At 41.7% G+C, this 24,215-nt stretch overlaps 1 protein-coding gene across 1 annotated transcript in view; it reads left to right on the top strand.

Annotated features, from left to right (window-relative positions):
• The window catches only part of emc4 (ER membrane protein complex subunit 4), a 37,029-nt gene extending 17,558 nt beyond the window's left edge, over positions 1–19,471 (top strand). Inside the window, exons 3-6 of the mRNA XM_060916990.1 lie at positions 14,244–14,358; positions 14,619–14,772; positions 16,288–16,448; positions 19,260–19,471. Of these exons, the coding sequence (XP_060772973.1) occupies positions 14,244–14,358; positions 14,619–14,772; positions 16,288–16,448; positions 19,260–19,295 (466 nt within the window). The 3' untranslated portion in view covers positions 19,296–19,471. The remainder of the gene's footprint in view (positions 1–14,243; positions 14,359–14,618; positions 14,773–16,287; positions 16,449–19,259) is intronic.
• The last annotated feature ends 4,744 nt before the right edge of the window (positions 19,472–24,215 follow it).

Raw genomic sequence — 24,215 nt, 5'->3', positions numbered from 1 at the left:
AACCTTATCCCATCTGTGAAACATATTGGTGGTAGTATCATGGTTTGGGCCTGTTTTGCTGCATCTGGGCCAGAATGGCTTGCCATCATTGATGGAACAATGAATTCTGAATTATACCAGTGAATTCTAAAGGAAAATGTCAGGACATCTGTCCATGAACTGAAACTCAAGAGAAGGTGGGTCATGCAGCTAGACAACAACCCTAAGCACACAAGTCGTTCTACCAAAGAATGGTCAAAGAAGAATAAAGTTAATGTTTTGGAATGGCCAAGTCAAAGTCCTGACCTTAATCCAATCAAAATGTTGTGGAAGGATCAACAGTTACCGGAAACATTTAGTTGCAGTTATTGCTCCACAAGGGGGTCACACCAGATACTGAAAGCAAAGTTTCACATACTTTTGCCACTCACAGATATGTACAATTGAATCATTTTCCTCAATAAATAAATGAGCAAGTATAATATTTTTGTCTCATTTGTTTAACTGGGTTCTCTTTATCTACTTTTAAGACTTGTGTGAAAATCTGATGATGTTTTAGGTCATATTTCTGCAGAAATATAGAAAATTCTAAAGGGTCCACAAACTTTCAAGCACCACTGTAATTCTAATTTCATTAATTTATTTTATTAACTTGTTTTCAGTTTGGTGTAGGTTTATAGTAGTAGTAGTAGTAGTCACCAGTGGTGGTAGTAGTAGTAGTCACCAGTGGTAATGGTAGTAGTCACCAGTGGTAATGGTAGTAGTCACTAGTGGTAGTAGTCACCAGTGGTGGTGGTAGTAGTCACCAGTGGTGGTGGTAGTAGTCACCAGTGGTGGTGGTAGTAGTCACCAGTGGTGGTAGTAATAGTCACCAGTGGTGGTAGTAGTAGTAGTAGTATTAGTCACCAGTGGCAGTAGTAGTAGTAGTCACCAGTGGTGTTAGTAGTAGTAGTAGTAGTAGTCACCAGTGGTGGTGGTAGTAGTCACCAGTGGTGGTGGTAGTAGTAATAGTCACCAGTGGTGGTAGTAGTAGTAGTATTAGTCACCAGTGGCAGTAGTAGTAGTAGTCACCAGTGGTGTTAGTAGTAGTAGTAGTAGTCACCAGTGGTAGTGGTAGTAGTCACCAGTGGTAGTAGTAGTCACCAGTGGTGCTGGTAGTCACCAGTGGTAGTAGTAGTAGTAGTCACCAGTGGTGGTAGTAGTCACCAGTGGTGGTAGTAGTAGTAGTCACCAGTGGTAGTAGTAGTCACCAGTGGTGGTAGTAGTAGTAGTCACCAGTGGTGGTAGTAGTAGTAGTAGTCACCAGTGGTGGTAGTAGTAGTAGTCACCAGTGGTGGTAGTAGTAGTAGTCACCAGTGGTGGTAGTAGTAGTAGTCACCAGTGGTAGTAGTAGTAGTAGTCACCAGTGGTGGTAGTAGTAGTAGTCACCAGTGGTAGTAGTAGTAGTAGTCACCAGTGGTGGTAGTAGTAGTAGTAGTCACCAGTGGTGGTAGTAGTAGTAGTCACCAGTGGTAGTAGTAGTAGTAGTAGTAGTCACCAGTGGTGGTAGTAGTAGTAGTCACCAGTGGTAGTAGTAGTAGTAGTCACCAGTGGTGGTAGTAGTAGTAGTAGTCACCAGTGGTGGTAGTAGTAGTAGTCACCAGTGGTGGTAGTAGTAGTAGTCACCAGTGGTGGTAGTAGTAGTAGTCACCAGTGGTGGTAGTAGTAGTAGTCACCAGTGGTGGTAGTAGTAGTAGTCACCAGTGGTGGTAGTAGTAGTAGTCACCAGTGGTGGTAGTAGTAGTAGTCACCAGTGGTGGTAGTAGTAGTAGTCACCAGTGGTGGTAGTAGTAGTACTCACCAGTGGTGGTAGTAGTAGTAGTCACCAGTGGTGGTAGTAGTAGTAGTAGTCACCAGTGGTGGTAGTAGTAGTAGTAGTCACCAGTGGTGGTAGTAGTAGTTACCAGTGGTAGTGGTAGTAGTAGTGGTTGCTGTTGTAGTTGTTGTTGTAAATCTAGTATGACTAATTACCTTGGGTATCAGGCGTATCAGTTTTTTCAGGTGAATGTACTCTCTTTCTGCCGAAGAATGACAAAATAGATGTATTTTTTCTTTTTTTTTCTTATCCATGTTTTCTTGTCTCTTTCGAATATTCGTACATAGACCGTAAGACGCCACCTAGCGAAAGACTTGGATCAGGTTTTACTCGCTTGGGACGCTACAAACTTGGCAGCGTAAATACACGAACGGGTCCGACGTAGATTCAATATGGCGGCGGTCAAAACAAATTCATCCGATGCTGAAATCTGTTGAATATCCAGATAATTATGTTGGAAGTTGCATATTTGCGCAAGATTTTCGATATTGAGACCATGAAGTCAAGTAATATGCCACGAAACATTCCAAATAGGGTATAAAATGCTCGCGTCCATATTGGCCCCTGCCCCTCTCGAAAATGCGTTCATTATTCGAAATAGTGCGTCTTAGACGCGGACGCGCCAACAATCTGAGTCTCTGTTTGATTATTTTCTTCTTCAAGTAACTAGTGATGGACCTGTAACTTTAGAACAAGACATTGTTGATGATTATGGTAGTGCTTTTCAGACAGGCAATAGGGTTCTTCAAGGCCACTTTTTGATCCGAAGCAGTATTATAGATATGACATTCAAATTAGATAACAAAAAACTTGCATCTGTTTACCTGGGAACAGTGCACTACGTCTGCCAAGAATTGAAAAAGAAAGGCAAAGGACACAATGAAGTGTATTAGGTAGACATGGCACTGCATGAAGACATTATGGCCCACATATAAAAACCCTTTTGAAATTGGCACGAATTTGTTTTTGTTTTCAACAAAAATACGGTAAGATATAGCAATAAATAGAATTTTTCGTGTCCGCAATACATTATGGGTAATCATTAAAATGCTGATTTCAAGGTTAAAATGGGTAAAAACAACTAATTTATATAGATATTGTAAAAAATTGTGCCTAATAGTTATTTCAGTACATAAAATCAAAACCTGAATTTTTAAATGTTTTTCCCTATGTTACGCCATTGTGCACCTATAGCATGCTACGCATCATGACTTTTACTTGCGAGTTTACTTCCGGTGAATGAAGTGGTGGTCAGGCAAACTGATTTGGCTAGTGAAACCGTCTCTGACCATTTTCACAGTTTTGAGGCCAATGCACAGTCAAGATACCTTCAGAAAGTTGCCCTTTGCGAGGGGATAGATCCTTACACACTAGCAAAGAAGGATTTTTCCTATGAGTTGGAAAATTATCCCCAGCATCTCAAACTACCTGGTGCTGCAGACATCGTTCTATACGGACAAACAGATGAAAACCTGGAAGAGCACGGAGGTGTCCAACTTTTTATATGCGGCTGGGTTAAAAGTCTGGGGATCAGTCACTCTTACAGTAATTCCAGTTTTCTTAAAGAATCTGACTTTTCTAAAAGGAAAACCACTGATGAAAGTTTTATGTAGAACGATATCGAGGCACAAGCTAAGTGCTTGATGATAGTTTTTTTTTTCTTTCTCCGAACAGGATTTTAATTTTTCAGTCTGATACAATAGTCATAGTGGGGATCTAGTGGGTAGTGTTGTTATCTCACAGCTCCAGGGTCCTCGGTTCGATCCTGAACTCGTGCTGCATTCGACGGCATTTTGACTACGTTCAGACTGCACCCTGAAACGACCCATATCAGATTTTTTTGCCCATATGCGACCTGTATCCGATTTGTTATTGACAATCTGAACGACACAGGTCCAATTTTTTTCACATGCGACCCAGGCCGCTTGGATATGTGCTCCTAAATCCGATGCATATCCGTTATTTTCACATGCGACTGCAGTCTGACCGGACAGGTCGCATTCATGCGACCTACACGTCATCAACAAGAGACAAACGCCACTATTCTGTGTTGGCTAATCCCGCCTCTTTGGTGGAAAACAATAACATTTGTACAGTTTTCAGAATTTAAATAGACTTTTATAGCTAATGGTGGATTTGGTAGGGACCTGGATGTTTATCTGTTAGCCTGATTAAATAAAACAGTTTCTATAACTGATTTATAACTTAAACCATCCTGTATTACAAGATTGTTCTGGAAATTTCCAGTAATTTGACACCTTCGGTCTCATTAGTCTGCTGCCCACATTAATCAGATTATTGTGTGAGTTCCGCCGCCGCCACAAAAACCACATCGCCAGGTCTCGCCTCATCTCCATCGCAAACTGCACTGGTGTTTCTGCACCTTGAGCCAGCGCTGAGAGAAGTTGCAGAATTCAGCTGGCTATAAACAATCTAAATAAATATTTATAAAAATGTAGAAAAAGTTTATTAATATGGCGAAATAAATATGTGCAAATTATTAAGCCTGAATTAAGAGTTTGGTAATACAGCGGCCGTATCCCAAATGACTGCCTACTGAAGCTCGAGTGCACTATATAGAGTTTAAAAATCCATTACTTCCTAGTAACATGTAGTGCACTTATATAGAAATTAGAGAGACATTTAGGAGTCAACCCTCGTTACCAGGCTACACGTTTTCATTTCAGTTCAGAAACAAAAACACACACGAGACCTCACACTTTAACACTAACCAGATAATTAAACAAACAAACAAAAAAAAGAAATCATTAAACATGAAGAGTGCACTTTTTTTTGTTTACGTATTACATAGATGTGCTTATTACATGTCAATTTGCGCATGCGGGACACTTTTGGGTCGTTTTCCGTTCATATTGGAGATCGCATACAAGTCTCATCTATAATTGGTAATGTGAACGGCCTAACAAAAAAATCGGATTTCACAACAAATCGGATATGGGTCGTTTCAGGTTGCAGTCTGAACGTAGTGTTTGTATCTCCATGCATAAGAACGACAAAGCGAGTTGAAAAACAAGGGACACCTTCGTGTTCGTCTTTTTAACTGTGATGAGTGTTGCATGCTTTCCATCTCGAAGCAGTGATCTGGATAATCAGTGCGATAGATTTTATAAGCGATCAAAAGCAAATACTTGTGTATATACAGTATAACTCATTTATAAGTAAGAAGTGCTGCTTCATTTCCTGCTGATGGAGTTCGCAACCATGGTGAGTTGTTGCCACTTGCTGACTGAACTCAGAATCGAGGAGACCACGCAGAGTTCCCAAAGTAGAAATTCCAAGTTGAAGCGGTGGGGTTTTGTTGTTTTTTGTTTTTGTTTTTTTTTGTTTTTTTGCGCTATTGGTCACAGATCAGGAATCATGACCTCTAGTCGAATGTAATTATTACTGCCTGCCTGTGTGGAGTTTCACATATCTCCCAGTGTCTCTGTGGGTTTCCTCCAGGTGTCTCCAGTTTCCTCCTGCCTCCCAAAAACATGCTAGGAGGTGGACTGGCTAAGGGGTCATCCATAATTTTCATCATTATCACGAGCGTACAAACCGTACGCGGGGGGGGGAGGGGGTTGATGACCAGGCGTACACGTTTTAAAAATGAAAAAATGATGATCCGTCAATGTGCGAATCGGCGGCCGCCGTGTTAAAAATTTCACGCCACATCGGTGTTGCCAGCTAGCTCTACGCGCTTTCTTTCTTCAATACAACAACAATGGCTGACCCAGATTTTGATGGCATTTACAAATTTGTGAATAGCAGAAATACCGCTATTCACAAGACTCCTTCAAACGAGTACGAGCAGTTTTTAAACGTTTATTGTTTCCTGCATTCATCTGAGAAGCAGCAGGAGGCAGTTAGGGCAGGACAGGCTGCTTGGAAAGAATCAAAAACGAGCGTTTCAAAGCAAACTGAGCTGTGCCGGCAAACGATCGTCCGGATGGAAAAAATCAAGTCAACTTTTACAATTCGGGATTATTTCTCTCGTAAAACGGTACGTAGGATATCATATGGGTATTTTGTACTTGCGTCAGCAGTCAGTTGAATTTTATACAGGGGCAATTCCATGTAAATGTCAACCTCACCATGCAAAAATAAAGCAACATGTAATCCATCAAAACCACTCCCAGAGATCTCACCTAGGCCTGTATTTTACAGATGTGAATAAGTTGAACCAATTTGTAACCAACCTAATATGTCACTGTCAGTCTTTCTTTCTTATAATGTAAAACCCAAGCTAAAATCAACTTTGATCATGTACAATTCTATATTATTGCCACAAGCCACAGAAATGTATGCTAAAATCCACAAAACAGCAAAACAATAGCCATTCTAAATATTATTTAAGAACTTTGATAGTTTTAGCTGATATTTAGAGAGTTTTTCAAAGGGTTATGGTGGTTAAATTGCTGATTTTCTAAACATATGCCATGTCTATTTCAGACGCGTCACATCCATAACGGAATTTCGTCACATCCATAACGCTGACTTTTCCTTCCGAAACTGCATGAAATACAAAATATTTTAAACAAAGATTTTTTAATATTCACCTTGGACCCCTCTATCAAACGGATATCTCCATTTCGACATTAGGTTTACAATTTCAGAGTTTGATAAAAACGTACAGTCACCCAAGAAAAGTGATACTTTTTCTGTCACATCCATAACGCATCTTTTATTGGCGTTTTCTGGCATGCCCTAGATGTACTATGGGAATTGTTTTTGTTCTATCACTTCTCCAGTATGGTACAGCCTTAAAATATGCAACACCTGTTTAAATACTGGGAGACAATAAAACATGCACTGGGTCATTTGTTGCCATTTTGAGTTCAAGTGTCACATCCATAACGCTGGAATTGCTCACAGTCAGTCAGCCTTTTCTTCCATTTCAGAATGAAAGTCCTGCACGACCAGCCCCAGCTCCTATTGTTCATGAGGAGCCAAAAGGCAACAGCTCCCCTTAAAAAGACAGTCCCTAATTTTCAAAAATGAATCGCCTGCGTTGTATGAAAACTTCTGGACCCGTCTTGTCTTCTTTTCTTCTCTTGTGAATCTTTGTGTTGTCCTGTCATCCGATTTTAATAAAAAGTAATACAAGGCATGGTTTTATTTTGAATTCCTATTCCACGTATGGTAGATCCATCATCATTTTTTTTGTCCGCTAATGTACACTTTTTTTTGGGGGGGGGGGTTGCTGAAAAGTCTACTCTTTGTAGACTCATGATAATGATGAAAATTATGGATGACCCCTAAGATAATTTGCTTCTAGGTGCCCAGATAAAAGCGGTTAGGGAGACCAGAGATGGATGGAACACTTTTTGTCTTTGCACTTCTAACTTGCAGAATTTTTGTGACGGAGCGCTCAAATTTTCACCCAAAGTCCCTTCATTTGTCTACTACAAATAGCAATGTTTTCAACTTCTCCAACGATATCACAGAATTCATTATTTAATGTCAAATGCAAGGAGTGCCATTGTTACAACCTACCCCACTACCAGGGTATGTTGGGACACAACCTGGGGTAAATTGTTGCAGTAAAATTGAAGAATTAAAAATCCAGACCACACCACAAAATAAACATCCGTATAAGTTTATTGTGCTTGTGCCAACACTTGAGAATCTTCCTGTGCTTCACTAAAAACAAAAGGAACTCCTCACTGATGGCTAAACGAAGAACAGTGTCAGTGGTGTGCGTCCTAACATTAGCAGAGCTTTTTTTCAAGACCATCTGATAATGCCTACTGACACACATGAACATAAACCTTCAGCAGGAAGTCAGATGCAGCTTATCATAATCAACGTAAAATTCCAGGAAGACTTTTGGTAACTGATAAACCAACAAACACGCACACTGTGTTTTTCTTTTAAACCACACACACACGCACACACTCAAGTTCATGTTTTATCTGTGTGTGTGTGTGTTCTCCATCTAATCAGAGTCGCAGTGCTGACACATGTACCGGTATGTAGGTCTACCAGGGGTGCAGTTTTCGTGGGCCCAGAACTTGCAGTTGACACATCTGATCCACTTTTCTTTGGGTTTGGAATTTCCAAAGGGCTCCGTGCACACACTGCAGAAGTCGTCTTCTGTGTGAGTTGTAATTACAGGGATGGTTGTGACACTTTCTTTCACATTCGACATTGTAGTATCATACCATAGGGTACCCAAAATTGTTTTTATCCTCCACTGGCCGAAAGGCCCGAAGGGGGATTATCGTAGTGATGTCCATCCTGGGAAGGGTGCTCACCTTCTGAAATCAACTCCTCTCACAGTTTTTGGAGGAATTTCACAAAACTTGACGGGATTCTTTGTTATATGTCGGGTATTACGCATATTGTAATTTCGTTAAATTGGGTCACATTTTACCAGAGTTGCAGCCCTCGATTAACAAACTTATACTTTGACAATTTCATGAGTGTGTTTTCCTTCTGAAATCAACTCCTCTCTCAGTTTTTGGAGGAATTTCATGAAACTTGGCAAAAGGCCTTGTTATACAGTATGTCGGTAATATGCTTATTGTTATTTTGTTCAATTCGGTCGCGTTTTACCAGAGTTGTGGCACTCGATCAACAACCTTGTACTTTCCCAAATTCATGAAGGTGTGCTCGCCTTCTGACATCAACTCCTTTCACAATTTTTGGACGAATTTCTCGAAGCTTGGCAAAAGGCCTTGTTATATGACGGTAATAGACATATTGCGATTTAATTTCGTTTGTGAAAATATGACCGGAGTTTTGACCCTTGATTAAATAATTTGTACTTTGACAATTTCATAAGGGTGTACGTTCTTCTGAAATCACCTCCTCTCACAATTTGTGGAGGAATTTCACCAAACTTGGCAAAAGACTTTGTTATATGACCGTTATACGCATATTGAAATTTCGTTTAATTTGGGCAAATTTTGCCAGAGTTATGCCCTTGATTTATTAACAAACTTTGGCAATTTCATCAAGGTGTGCCAGCTTTCTGAAATCAACTTCCGTCACAATTTTTTATTATCCCCTGCTGGCTGAAAGGCCCAAATGGGGATTATGTCATGGCGATGTCCGTCCCGGGAAGCGTACTCATCTTTGAAATCAACTCCTCTCACAATCTTTGGAGAAATTTCACGAAACTTGACAGGATTCTTTGTTATACGTCGGTAATACGCATATTGTAATTTTGTTCAATTCAGTCGCATTTTACCAGAGTTATGGCATAGTTGCCAGCGGGGGATATTGCGCTCTCGGAGCACTGTTGTCTCTCATCTCGTCTTCCGCTTATCTGGGGCCGGGTCGCGGAGGCAACAGTCTGAGCATGGAAGCCCAAACTTCCCTTTCCCCAGACACCTCGGCCAGCTCCTCGGGAAGAACACCGAGGCGTTCCCAGGCCAGCCGAGAGACATAGTCCCTCCAGCGTGTCCTGGGTCTTCCCCGGGGCCTCCTCCCGGGGGGACATGCCTGGAACACCTCCCCAGGGAGGCGTCCAGGAGGCATCTGAAAGAGATGCCTGAGCCACCTCAGCTGATTCCTCTCGATGTGGAGGAGCAGCGGCTCTACTCCGAGCTCCTCCTAAGTGACTGTGCTTCTCACCCTATCTCTAAGGCAGCGGTTCCCAAACTTTTTTGGCCGCGCACCCCCTTCTATACTCCAACCAGGTTGACGCACCCCCAGTTCCCCAGTTTCAAAAAAACACACACTTTCTTATAAGGGAAGCATCTTTAATCGTGCTAAATGATAACAAACATCGTTTGCCACACCTGCAGGAAACCACAAAAGTGGGAAACAAACAAACACCAAAGCTTTCTTACAAAGGCAGCACGTCGTGCTCGAATGAGAACATCGAATCACATTAACATATTATGCGCTCTCATATTTGAATTAGATAGAATTTGATTGAAATGTAACAGTTTTAAAACGTTGCAACACGGTAAATGCGCAAATTCATTACAAAGGGAGATCACATCGAGGCATGTAGTCTACCAGCCAGATATGGGGAAAATATATGATTTTCATCCGTGTTTAAAACACTAGCAACACAACCCTGTCATTACAAGGTTATGAAAATGAATTGAGAATGAATTTAATTTGCAAAAAAGTTAACATATAATAACAGTAAAAATAGCAATGATAATTATGAACATATGCATTTTAAAGAGATACAACAATTAAGGAGCATATCAGGAACAGATAAAGAAGAGGATCCATCTGATTGTGAAGTGCAGCGCTGGCGGCTCAGTCTGCAGCGAGAGAGAGACAGACAGACAGACGGTGGGTGGGTCAGTAGGCTATATAGGTCCTATTTTCAGTAGCAGTATATATTTTTAGCAAGATCAATGCCATTTGGCCAAATACATACCAATATTAATGCGACGGATGGGCCTGCATCTTGGTACAGAGCTCTCCGATGTTTGGGGTAATTGAAGACAGTCTCAGCCTCAAATCTTTCTCAACATCTCCCAGTCTTTGCCGATGTTTAGTTGCCGATCGGCATTTAGTTTTGCCGATTTCAACCAGTTGAGCATCGCGAATGAATGAATGAATTAATGAAGCCACAAACTACTGCAGACCCGTTACGGAGTAGAAGAGTTAAAAATCGCCATTACATTTTTTATCTTGCGCACCCCCTAGTGGCAGCTCACGCACCCCCGGGGGTGCGCGCACCACACTTTGGGAACCCCTGCTGTAAGGGAGTGCCCAGCCACCCTGCGAAGGAAATTCATTTCGGCTGCTTGTATCCCCGATCTTGTTCTTTCAGTCATTACCCAAAGCTCATGACCATAGGTGAGAGTCGGAACATAGATCGACCGGTAAATCGAGAGCTTCGCCTTTTGGCTCAGCTCCTTCTTCACCACAACATACCGGTAAAGCGACTGCATCACTGCGGAGGCTGCACCGATCTGCCTGTCGATCTCACGCTCTATCCTTCCCTCACTCGTGAACAAGATCCTGAGATACTTAAACTCCTCCACTTGAGGCAGTCTTATTTAGAATTCTAGTCACGTGACAGAAATGGCAAAAAAAAAAAGTGCCTTTATGATAGCTCATTTTCTTTTACATATAACCATAAACTTCTCTTCCTATGTCAAATAACCAGAAGCAACAAACATATAATATTTCCTGCATAGTACAGGTACTCGACTAATTATGCATAAATGATGCGTTAACTGTTTTTAAAGTCACGTGACACCCTGTTGCTGTGAGTCTGACCTTGCCATCATGTGTTTTTGTAATCTACACATCTAGAGCTTTCAAACAAGCCCTGAGCGAGCCGAAAAAGCAACATGGCCCATATGAGGTGTTGCAACCATCCCCACCCCTGTCAGTCATTGTTTATCTCGTTGTACCAGCATGGTGGCTTGAAATTAGCAAAGATTAAATACAACCCCGATTCCAAAAAAGTTGGGACAAAGAACAAATTGTAAATACAAACGGAATGCAAGGATGTGGAAGTTTCAAAATTCCATATTTTATTCAGAATAGAACATAGATGACATATCAAATGTTTAAACTGAGAAAATGTATCATTTAAAGAGAAAAATTAGGTGATTTTTTAAATTTCATGACAACAACACATCTCAAAAAAGGTGGGACAAGGCCATGTTTACCACTGTGAGACATCCCCTTTTCTCTTTACAACAGTCTGTAAACGTCTGGGGACTGAGGAGACAAGTTGCTCAAGTTTAGGGATAGGAATGTTAACCCATTCTTGTCTAATGTAGGATTCTAGTTGCTCAACTGTCTTAGGTCTTTTTTGTTGTATCTTCCGTTTTATGATGCGCCAAATGTTTTCTATGGGTGAAAGATCTGGACTGCAGGCTGGCCAGTTCAGTACCCGGACCCTTCTTCTACGCAGCCATGATGCTGTAATTGATGCAGTATGTGGTTTGGCATTGTCATGTGGGGAAATGCAAGGTCTTCCCTGAAAGAGACGTCGTCTGGATGGGAGCATATGTTGCTCTAGAACCTGGATATACCTTTCAGCATTGATGATGTCTTTCCAGATGTGTAAGCTGCCCATGCCACATGTACTAATGCAACCCCATACCATCAGAGATGCAGGCTTCTGAACTGAGCGCTGATAACAACTTGGGTCATCCTTCTCCTCTTTAGTCCGAATGACACGGCGTCCCTGATTTCCATAAAGAACTTCAAATTTTGATTTGTCTGACCACAGAACAGTTTTCCACTTTGCCACAGTCCATTTTAAATGAGCCTTGGCCCAGAGAAGACGTCTGCGCTTCTGGATCATGTTTAGATACGGCTTCTTCTTTGAACTATAGAGTTTTAGCTGGCAACGGCGGATGGCACGGTGAATTGTGTTCACAGATAATGTTCTCTGGAAATATTCCTGAGCCCATTTTGTGATTTCCAATACAGAAGCATGCCTGTATGTGATGCAGTGCCGTCTAAGGGCCCGAAGATCACGGGCACCCAGTATGGTTTTCCGGCCTTGACCCTTACGCACAGAGATTCTTCCAGATTCTCTGAATCTTTTGATGATATTATGCACTGTAGATGATGATATGTTCAAACTCTTTGCAATTTTACACTGTTGAACTCCTCTCTGATATTGCTCCACTATTTGTCGGTGCAGAATTAGGGGGATTGGTGATCCTCTTCCCATCTTTACTTCTGAGAGCCGCTGCCACTCCAAGATGCTCTTTTTATACCCAGTCATGTTAATGACCTATTGCCAATTGACCTAATGAGTTGCAATTTGGTCCTCCAGCTGTTCCTTTTTTGTACCTTTAACTTTTCCAGCCTCTTATTGCCCCTGTCCCAACTTTTTTGAGATGTGTTGCTGTCATGAAATTTCAAATGAGCCAATATTTGGCATGAAATTTCAAAATGTCTCACTTTCGACATTTGATATGTTGTCTATGTTCTATTGTGAATACAATATCAGTTTTTGAGATTTGTAAATTATTGTATTCCATTTTTATTTCCAATTTGTATTTTGTCCCAACTTTTTTGGAATCGGGGTTGTAGATCTCATTTTACCTAAGAGTCTACTCTTTAATCGAATGCAAGTTACTTCATTCAAACTCTTACAGTCTCAGTACTAATCGAAATATAGGCTTGGTCCAAAAAAATTACTTTCTTACGTGAAAAATTAGTGTTTTGGCTGTAAAATCTGCGCACTTCTTCACACAGCCATGCAAATTCACATGCAAGGTCAGGCAGGGAAGGGTTATATGTGAAATTGATCACATGACTCTTGTGTTATCCTTTATTGGTGAAAGTGATGCTGTTACAACTAATCCCTTTGTTTCGATCATCACCAGGCTCCCACTGAAAGTCAGTGCTTTTGGACCGTAAAGTCAGAGTTTTGTGGGTTGATAAACACTCCAGATACCCAAATCAGGTTTTTTTCTAGAAAAATTTAGTATGAGGGCGCTCACCATGGCGAGGGAGCGAAGCGGGGGGATGGTGCCGGTTGTACCCCCCCGCCATGCGAAGCCTTTGAAAAATTGAGGCTACAATGGGACATTCTGAGGCTATCTGAGAGGGAAATTGTAACAAATTGTCTGTCAACATTGAAAAAGAAAGAAGTAATCTTCTTCTGCCCCGGACAGTCTTTGGCTTTCTTCCGTTTCGTGCCGTGGGATGACATCTTTAAATGCCCAAGTGTCAACAAAAACAACTCGCGAACTATTTCTGTCAAAAGCTCCCGCGCCGGTGGGTGAAAGGTCATTCAGTCTCGAGAAATCTCGCTCTACAAGTCAGCTGACCTTGTATGTAACCCATGTCAAATCTCGCGAGAGCAGCCGCGACAACTAAACAACATGGCGCCTCAGTCTGGAAACCGCCAATTCGGATTGTTTTTGCACCGTCTGGCGGTGTATCTACTATGATTGGAATATTTTTGGAGTAATTATAACGTATTTGATGATCAGACACATTGTCACGTAGTGTTGCTGGGATGTTTTCATGGAGAAAAGATTGTTTTGAGAAAGATTGCATGTTGTGCAGTAGCATATAAGTGTATGGCCTAAGTGTGACTTGGCGTTCAATCGGCATTTCGGTAAGAGGGCGTACGCCGAGAGTAAGAGGGCGCAGCGCCCCTGTTCTCCGGTTTAGACGAAAGCCTGCAAATGTATGTGCACAAGCACTGAAAAAGCGAGAGGTGGGGTGTTTTTTTTTTTTTTTGGTTTGTTTTTTTATGTGTCCCATTTAAGGTAATTCAGTCATGTTGGTGCTAATCCGAATTGCTACTAAACCAGAATTTCAAGCCAGAATCATCCCTCATACTGATACTCGGTTTGTTGTTGATATACTGGGGTTTTGTTGTTTTGACATTGTCCATTCGAGTGTAGCATAACAAGAGCAGTGTTTTGCATTTCTTTAGCCTGAAATAACTCGTATAAAACAAGGATTGCTGTTTAGAACCATGTCTCTCGCCTCTTGCTCTGTGCAGGACACGAGGAGACAGGCAGCTTAAGGATGGAGAAGTTATGTATCCTGTGGGATACTCGGATAAACCAGTCCCTGACACCAGCGTACAGGAAGCAGACCGCAACCTGGTGGAGAAGGTAAAACCACGCAAAGCGTAGACTATAATAATGCAGTTTGTGAGAGCAAGCTCTAAATTTTAAAAGCACACATGACGTGTACTGAACCATGCTGTATGATACATGTCCACTTAAACACTGTTGAAAAGCCAAACTGTTGTTTAACGGGTTAAAGTGATTTGCTGAAGTTTGGTTGACTGATGACCGATCACGTTTACAGAGCACAGAATTCTTTAACATTTTCTTATGGCTAAAAAAAAAAACCGTGTGTGTGTGTGTAGAGATGCTGGGATGTCGCCCTTGGCCCCCTGAAGCAAATCCCCATGAATCTGTTCATCATGTACATGTCTGGCAACACTATTTCTATCTTCCCCATCATGATGGTGTGTATGATGGCGTGGAGACCCATCCAGGCGCTCATGTCCATGTCTGCCAGTGAGTAAAGCTTCCGTTTGCTTTTTCATTGCCCTTAATGCCACCCCTGAACACACTACTGCGCTACATGACCATCCCAAGAAGTCAAATGTCTTTTCTGCCACAAACATAATTTTAGTATTCATTTGTATACATACAGTGTCTTGTAAAAGTATGCATCCCGCTTGGTGTTTGTCCTGTTTTGTTGCATTACAAGCTGGAATTAAAATAGATTTTTGGAGGGTTAGCACCATTTGATTTACACAAAGTCAGTACTTTGTAGAGCCATCTTTTGCTACAGGTCTCTTGGGGTGTGTCTCTATAAGCTTAGCACATCTAGCCACTGGGATTTTTGCCCATTGATCAAGGCAAAACTGCTCCAACTCCTTCAAGTTAGATGGGTTGTGTTGGTGTACAGCAATCTTCAAGTTATGCCACAGATTCTCAATTGGATTGAGGTCTGGGCTTTGATGAGGCCATTCCAAGACATTTAAATGTTTCCCTTTAAACCACTCCAGTGTAGCTTTAGCAGTATATTTAGGATCACTGTCCTGCTGGAACATGAACCTTCGTCCCAGTCTCAAACCTCTGGCCGACTCAAACAGGTTTTCCTCCAGAATTGCCCTGTATTTAGTGCCATCCATCTTTCCTTCAGTCCTGACCAGCTTTCCTGTTCCTGCAGATGAAAAATATCCCCACAGCATGATGCTGCCACCACCATGCTTCACTGTAAGAATGGTGTTCTCAGGGTGTTGGGTTTGTGCCACACATGGTGTTTCCCATGATGACCAAAAAGATCAATTTTAGTCTCATTTGACCAGAGAATCTTCTTCCAGGTGTTTGGGGAGTCTGCCACATGCTGCTGGGCAAACTCCAAACATGTTTTCTTAAGCAATGACTTTTTTTTTCTGGCCACTCTTCCATAAAGCCCCGCTCTGTGGAGTGTACGGCTTAAAGTGGTCCTATGGACAGATACTCCCATCTCCGCTGTGGATCTTTGCAGCTCCTTCAGTGTTCTCTTTGGTGTCTTTGTTGCATCTCTGATTAGTGCCCTCCTTGCCTGGTCTGTGAGTTTTGGTGGGTGGCCTTCTCTTGTCAGGTTTGTAGTGGCAACATATTCTTTCCGTTTTGCTATAATTGCTTTAAAGTGATGGGCATGTTGTGTAAATCAAATGGTGCTAACCCCCCAAAAATGCATTTTAATTCCCTCTTGTCATGCAACAAAACAGGACAAACACCAAGGGGGATGAATACTTTTGCAAGACTGTGGCAGGGAATCAATGCGTTTTTTTCTGTGTTCTGTTTAGCAAGAACTACTTCTGTCCTCTAGCCATTTATGCTTAAAACTACAAGCAGGCAGCAAAGAAATCGCTGTAGGTCTTTGATGTTGATACATTTATTCAGAATTCATTAGTGATGCTCTAATACATCACTTCAGCTGTGACTGCTGAAGTTTTTGAACGAATTAAAGAGAACAGCTACAGCCTCATACTGTTCAGTAACACTGACGATAAATATTCACTTCCTGTGTTTCAGCCTTTAAACTGCTAGAGAGTTCAAGTCAGCAGTGGCTCCAGGGTTTGGTCTACCTAATCGGCAACTTACTCGGATCAGCGCTGGCCATCTACAAGTGTCAGTCAATGGGTCTCCTCCCAACGCATTCGTCCGATTGGCTCGCCTTTATCGAACCCCCACAGGTAGGAAGCAAACTGTACAATGTGCAGTTATACACAGTACTGTGCAAAAGTCTGAGGCACTCTTTTTTTTCATACAAACTTTGTTATAGGTTACTAGTTTATGACTTCTGCATTATCGAGTCAGTACAGAAACATTTTAGAGTCCAAACTTACGTTTTCCAGCACAAAATTAAATGATACAGAAAAATAAGGTTGTATCTGAGCAGCATATTACATAAAAGAGCACTTTTCAGATTAAAAAGAAAGCATAATGAAGGCTGCTGGGTTTTGGTGCAAAATGAAGAAGCGAGTGTGACAGTCAAAGTGTCCAGAAGAACTGTGGCTGGTTCTGTAAGATGCTCAGTAAAACCTACAGCTCATTTCCGCATCAAACTGCACTCACTGGACCTCAGACTACTATTTTATTAAAGCAAAGGGTCGTCTCAGACCAAATATCAACTTTGTTTCATTTATTATGGCGTACTGCTGGTTATAGTATGTTTTTTTTTTTTTAATGTTAGCATTTCATTTCATTATTTTTAAGCCGTTTTTGGTCTACAGCATTTCTTTACATCTGCTGAAGACTTTTGCACAGCACTGTGTGTGTGTGTGTGTGTGTGTGTGTGTGTGTGTGTGTGTGTGTGTGTGTGTGTATATATATATATATATATATATATATACTACCGTTCAAAAGTTTGGGGTCACTTTGAAATGTCCTTATTTTTGAAAGAAAAGCACTGTTCTTTTCAATGAAGATCACTTTAAACTAATCAGAAATCCACTCTATACATTGCTAATGTGCTAAATGACTATTCTAGCTGCAAATGTCTGGTTTTTGGTGCAATATCTCCATAGGTGTATAGAGGCCCATTTCCAGCAGCTCTCACTCCAGTGTTCTAATCAGGGCCTTGAACCGGTTCAAGGAACGAAAACCGGGAACTTTTTCTATTTCACATGGAACAGAAACGAAACCAGAAACTTTATTATTTTTTATGTTCCGGAACAGAAACGCTTATTAAAAATAATGGTAACCGGTTAATACCGGTTTTTATTTCGTTCCTCAAAGTTTCCGTAGCCTACAAATAAAAAAGTCATTCTTCTCCTGCGCAAGTTTCTATGACCCGCTGGGGTTCACTTCCTGTGTGACGTTCGCTGACTGAATGGAGAGAGCGGGAGGGTGGACTACTATCACGTCTCCACATCTTAAATAAGAGGTAAATATTGCAGTCTATCGTTATTCAAAAACGTCAATTTCAAACACGATATCAATATATTTGTCCACGTTAATGAGAGGCTCGCGAACATTAAATGACGTGAACCTCTGTTAGCCTATCAATGCACAGGGCCTGACTAGCCTTTGGTAACACACTAAACGAATTCTCTTTCATTTTTGGCACTTTTTCTGTTTGTGTAGATGGAAAGACATACTGAGAATCCAAATCGCCAACATTTGAAATAATAATTGTTTTGAATTATTTCTTGTCTATTGGCCCTTTTCCACTACCCTTTTTCAGCTCGCTTCAGCTCACTTCAGCCCGACACGGCTCGCGTTTCGACTACCAAAGAACAGCACAACTCAGCTTGCTTCAGCCCTGCTTAGCCCCTAAAACTCGCACCGTTTTGGAGTGGGGCTGAAGCGAGCCAAACCGAGCTGAGTGAGGCTGGGGGCGTGAGCAGACACTCCCCTGTGCACTGATTGGTGAGGAGGAGTGTCCTCACATGCCCACACACGCCCCACGAGCGCGCTGGGATCTGTAAACACCGTAAACCCGGAAGAAGAAGAATTACGAATTACGAGAATTTCTGAAGCCTTATGCGCCTCGCCTCATCTATACGCTCTTGCCAGTATCTGTCCGCGTTGTCGGTGACAACAAGCCACAGAACCAAGACCAGCAACACTAACGACTCCATGTCCTCCATGTTTATTGTTTACTCTCCGGGTCGTGAGACTACCGCTTAAAAGGTCACTGATGTCACTGTTTGCGCTGCTTAACGACATCACGTGACGTCCACCCACTTTCGCTAACTCCACCCAATGTGTCCACCCACTTCCAGCCAGCACGGTTCAGCGCGGTTGTAGTCGAAATGCAACTCCAACAGCCCCGCTCAGCTCGACTCAGCTCGACTCAGCACCGCACGGCTCAGCCGCATTGGTAGTGGAAAAGCGGCATTATTTAATGAAGGTTGTAATAGAATTAGCCTACATTTGGCTTAAGCTGGATGAGACAGACACATAATTTTATAGCCATTTGTTAAACAGCTGACAGGGAACGTAATTAACCGTTCCGGGAACGAAATTTTTTTGTTCTAACCGGTTCGGGAACGTCTATTTAATGGTGGAACCCAAAACCGGAAACGTTAAAATTCCGTTTCTGTTCGGAACGAACCAATAGGAAAAAAATTCTGGTTCAAAGCCCTGGTTCTAATGGTACAATGTGTTTGCTCATTGCCTCAGAAGGCTAATGGATGATTAGAAAACCCTTGTACAATCATGTTAGCACAGCTGAAAACAGTTGAGCTCTTTAGAGAAGCTATAAAACTGACCTTCCTTTGAGCAGATTGAGTTTCTGGAGCATCACATTTGTGGGGTCGATTAAATGCTCAAAATGGCCAGAAAAATGTCTCGACTATATTTTCTATTCATTTTACAACTTATGGTGGGAAATAAAAGTGTGACTTTTCATGGAAAACACAAAATTGTCTGGGTGACCCCAAACTTTTGAACGGTAGTGTGTGTATGTATATATATAACACAATGGATCTGTAGTAATACGCTTTATTTTATTACCCCTGGGGGGAGAAAAAATCTATTTTCTGTTTTTCCTTCCACAGAGGTTGGAGATAATGGGTGGAGGATTGGTCCTGTGAGCCTTCGAAACCTCTTGTACACATTTACTCTCACACACTTGCCCTTTGCCTGTTTGACACAATTTCATTAATTTATGTACATTTTCAATTAGATCGCCTTTGTCTTTTTCATGTGTTTCTGCTACATATAACAGTGTCCTTACAAAAAGAGATTTAATAAACATATTTGACTTAAACAGGTTAGAGTATTGTCTCTGCGTTGGCTAAAACCTGCTCGAGTGGGGACACCATGTGTGGTTTCACAGCTATAGAAGCACTATTTACTATTAAATGTACCAGACAGGATCGACAGACATCTGTTCATCTAAATATGTCTAAGACTCATAAATTTGTGAATGACGCACTGCTACTACTACTACAAAAATGTCTTTACGAAGCACATGATGTCTTCTTGTAGCATGATATGATATTTTTGCCATCTTGAAATACCAGCACTGTGAGCATACGTTGGTTTTAACACTGAGGTGTGTAAGGGACTGATTTTTTTTTTTTGTTAAATCCCGTTTCCACCCACTTGCACAAAGCATTTGACTAATCCCATCTACCTGTGCAGTTGGTATTTTCTGCACCTGGTTGTGATATTTATTTTCTCACCAATGTAGTAAGTTCTACTTGTCTAAATAGAAACAGATTAGTTCTATACATCCCCGTGACCCCATCCAGGATAAAGGATAAAGCAGTTTCTGACTCTTGTGAACGAAAGCAGTAAATGCATCTCGTATCCAGTCCCGTACCGAGGAAACTGTCTCACTCTCGTCACTGTTTTTTGGATCCTGTTGGTGCTGTGTCTCAGACACGATAACACATCTAAGTGTTCATTACTCAATTACTTGTGACAGGGAATTCTAATAACACACATTTCACAAATTGGTGATTGTGATGCATCCCACATGAATGTACAGTAACTACTATGTTTTTAAGCCTTCAATCTATTATTATTTTATTTTAAGGGTCAAATTTTTAAAAAAAAATGTGTGTGTAGGTGTGTCTTCCAAAAGTATTCATCCCCCTTGGTGTTTGTCCTGTTTTGTTGCATTACAAGCTGGAATTAAAATGGATTTTGGAGGGTTAGCACCATTTGATTTACACAACATGCCTACAACTTTAAAGGTGCACATTGTTGTTTTATTGTGACACAAACAATAATTAAGATGAAAAAACAGAAATCTGGAGTGTGCATAGGTATTCACCCCCCTCAAAGTCAATACTTTGTAGAGCCACCTTTTGCTGTAATTCCAGCTGCAAGTCTCTTGGGGTATGTCTCTATTAGCTTAGCACATCTAGCCACTGGGATTTTTGCCCATTCCTCAAGGCAAAACTGCTCCAACTCCTTCAAGTTAGATGGGTTGGGTTGGTGTACAGCAATCTTCAAGTTATGCCACAGATTCTCAATTGGATTGAGGTCTGGGCTTTGACGAGGCCATTCCAAGGCATTTAAATGTTTCCCTTTAAACCCCTCCAGTGTAGCTTTAGCAATATGTTTAGGGTCACTGTCCTGCCGGAACGTGAACCTTTGTCCCAGTCTCAAACCTCTGGCCGTCTCAAACAGGTTTTCCTCCAGAATTGCCCTGTATTTAGTGCCATCCATCTTTTCCTTCCCTGCAGATGAAAAATATCCCCACAGCATGATGCTGCCACCACCATGCTTCACTGTAGGAATGGTGTTCTCAGGGTGTTGGGTTTGCGCCACACATGGCGTTTCCCATGATGGCCAAAAAAATCAATTTTAGTCTCATTTGACCAGAGAATCTTCTTCCATGCGTTTGGGGAGTCTGCCACATGCTGCTGGGCAAACTCCAAACGTGCTTTCTTAAGCAATGGCTTTTTTTTCTGGCCACTCTTCCATAAAGCCCTGTTCTGTGGAGTGTACAGCTTAAAGCGGTCCTATGGACAGATACTCCCATCTCCGCTGTGGATCTTTGCAGCTCCTTCAGTGTTATATTTGGTGTCTTTGTTGCATCTCTGATTAATGCCCTCCTTGCCCGGTCTGTGAGTTTTGGTGGGCGGCCAAAACTCTTTCAATATTCTTTCCATGTTGCTATAATGGATTTAATGGCGCTCCCTGGGATATTCAAAGTTTGGGATATTTTTTATGACCCAACCCTGATCTATACTTCTCCACAACTTTGTCTCTGACCTGTTTGGAGGCTCCTTGGTTTTCATGTTGCTTGCTTAGTAGTGCTGCAGAGTCAGGGTCCTTCCAGAACAGGTTGATTTATACAGACATCATGTGACAGATCATGTGACACTTTGATTGCACACAGGTGGATCTTAATCAACTAATTATGACTTATGAAGTGAATTGGTTGGACCAGCTCTTATTTAGGGGTTTCATATGAAAGGGGGTGAATACTTACACTGTAAAAAATTATTTGTTGTTTTAACTTAAAGTTCGTACCCGGGCTGCCTTAAAATTTTGAGTTCATTGAAATTCATATAGTAAGTTAAATTGTTCACCTGGTTGTGTTAACTTACTATATTAATTTCAATGAACTCAATTTTAAGGCAGCCCGGGTACTAACTTTTTTAAGTTAAAACAACAAATCATTTTTGACAGTGTATGCGCACACACTCGATTTCTGTTTTTTTCATCTTAATTATTGTTTGTGTCACAATAAAACAACAATGTGCACCTTTAAGGCTGTAGGCATGTTGTGTAAATCAAATGGTGCTAACCCTCCAAATATCCATTTTAATTCCAGCTTGTAATGCGACAAAACAGGACAAACACCAAGGGGGATAAATACTTTTGCAAGAGACTATGTTCTGGAGTCACATGGTCTCATTCCTGGCATTTCATTTCTGGAATTTAACTCCAGCTATTTGTAGAGATGAAACACACCCCTTGCAGATTGTTGACCTGTACTACCTGTTCCACAGAGTCATTGCATTGGAATGGTTTTGTGCGCAACCTGGCAACCTATGGCTGACTGTGTCAAATAGATCACACCATTTCAACCATCCATACAGCACAAGTATCTGTAATTATGACTAGATCATTTGCATGAAGGGATGAGATACACTGAAGAAGCCTTTATTCGTCACATGCACACTCAAGCACAGTGAAATTCATCCTCTGCATTTAACCCATCTGAAGCAGTGAACACACACACACACACTCACTCAGAGCAGTGGGCAGCCACACTACAGAGCCTGGGGAGCAGTCAGGGGTTCGGTACCTTGCTCAAGGGCACCTCAGATCAAGGCCACCCCACGTTAACCTAACTGCATGTCTTTGGCCTGTGGGGGAAACCGGAGCAGGCAGACACGGGGAGAACATGCAAACTCCACACAGAAAGACCCCCGTCATCCACTGGGCTCGAACCCAGAACCTTCTTGCTGTGAGGTGACAGTGCTAACCACTGTTTTCCTGAACAGGTCAAATGTACAAAATTACGTGAGGTCATTTCCGGTTACTGCAACAATAAAACAGTGTGTGTGGTGATTTATAAATATTTTAGTAAAAGCTGAAGAGCTTTTTTTTTTTGTTTTTGTTTTTGTTTGTTTTTGGCCAGCTATAATGCATGGACAAAATGTAATAATACAGTGGAGCTTAGAGAGGATGCACTTATGTTCAATGAATCTCATTGATATTTTTATCTTCATCGTGCAGATGTAGCTGGAGGTGAGATGCCAAGCTTTCAAAGAAAGGTCCTGTTAGCCCTGAAACTGTTCAGCATTTATTTTAGTAAAAGCTTTCTGGAGCAATACTGATATTTACTTTGAAGAAATAGGTTATATTTCCCATCGCTGCTGGATACACCACATAAATATCACTTGTAATTAACTTTAATTATGCTGGCACATAATTGCATACATAATTAAATCAATGTTTTTATTTTGTACATGCTCAGAAGCTGTAATGTTTTTTTTTTACAAAATTAAAAACATCTTTTATTAATTTAATATGCATCTTTTACCTGGAAACCTGAATATAGTATACCTTTTAAAATAATTTCAAGTACATAATTGAACCTTAAGGCCCACTGATGTACTGTTTAAAGTGCATATCACGGATAAATTCAGGAGCGAGATCAATGTAGTTCTCCTATTTGATATTAAACTTTGGTCAAATATCTGTCACATTCTGCATTCTCTGCAATTTTTTTTACCTTGCGCAATACCAGAAAAATTCAGTTGAAATCAAGCCATTTGAGGCGAATTGGTCCGCCTCTGAAAAAACTTGGCATTTGGATTTCCTGGCAAACATTGATTTTCGGGCGGCACGGTGGTGTAGTGGTTAGCGCTGTCGCCTCACAGCAAGAAGGTCCGGGTTCGAGCCCTGTGGCCAGCGAGGGCCTTTCTGTGTGGAGTTTGCATGTTCTCCCCATGTCCGCGTGGGTTTCCTCCGGGTGCTCCGGTTTCCCCCACAGTCCAAAGACATGCAGGTTAGGTTAACTGGTGACTCTAAATTGACCGTAGGTGTGAATGTGAGTGTGAATGGTTGTCTGTGTCTATGTGTCAGCCCTGTGATGACCTGGCGACTTGTCCAGGGTGTACCCCGCCTTTCGCCCGTAGTCAGCTGGGATAGGCTCCAGCTTGCCTGCGACCCTGTAGAACAGGATAAAGCAGCTACAGATAATGAGATGAGACACTGATTTTCGTGACGTCGCGTGCGGGACGCCTCCCACTGAATCCTACGTCAGCGCTGGTTTGTTTATGAGAAAACGACCTGGTGGTTTTCTGCAAATTTCTTCAACATTATCACGTATTTATTAAAATGGTTAACAGATGTATCGTAGGAGGGTGTAGCAACACCAATCTTGATGGGATTAGTACTCATTGTTTCCCAAAAGACCGGACAATGAGGGAGAAATGGGAGCGCTTGGTCTACACAGGCTGTGCACTGAAACCGTGCAAAGCTCGCACAGCCTGCTGGCGCTTCCGCAGGTGACGTCACGAATCTGGCTCCAGACTCCC

The sequence above is a fragment of the Neoarius graeffei genome, chromosome 3, assembly GCF_027579695.1.
Source record: "Neoarius graeffei isolate fNeoGra1 chromosome 3, fNeoGra1.pri, whole genome shotgun sequence".
NCBI lineage: Eukaryota > Metazoa > Chordata > Actinopteri > Siluriformes > Ariidae > Neoarius > Neoarius graeffei.
Note: the sequence above shows the minus strand (reverse complement) of the source record. Positions and strands in the feature narration are given on the sequence as shown.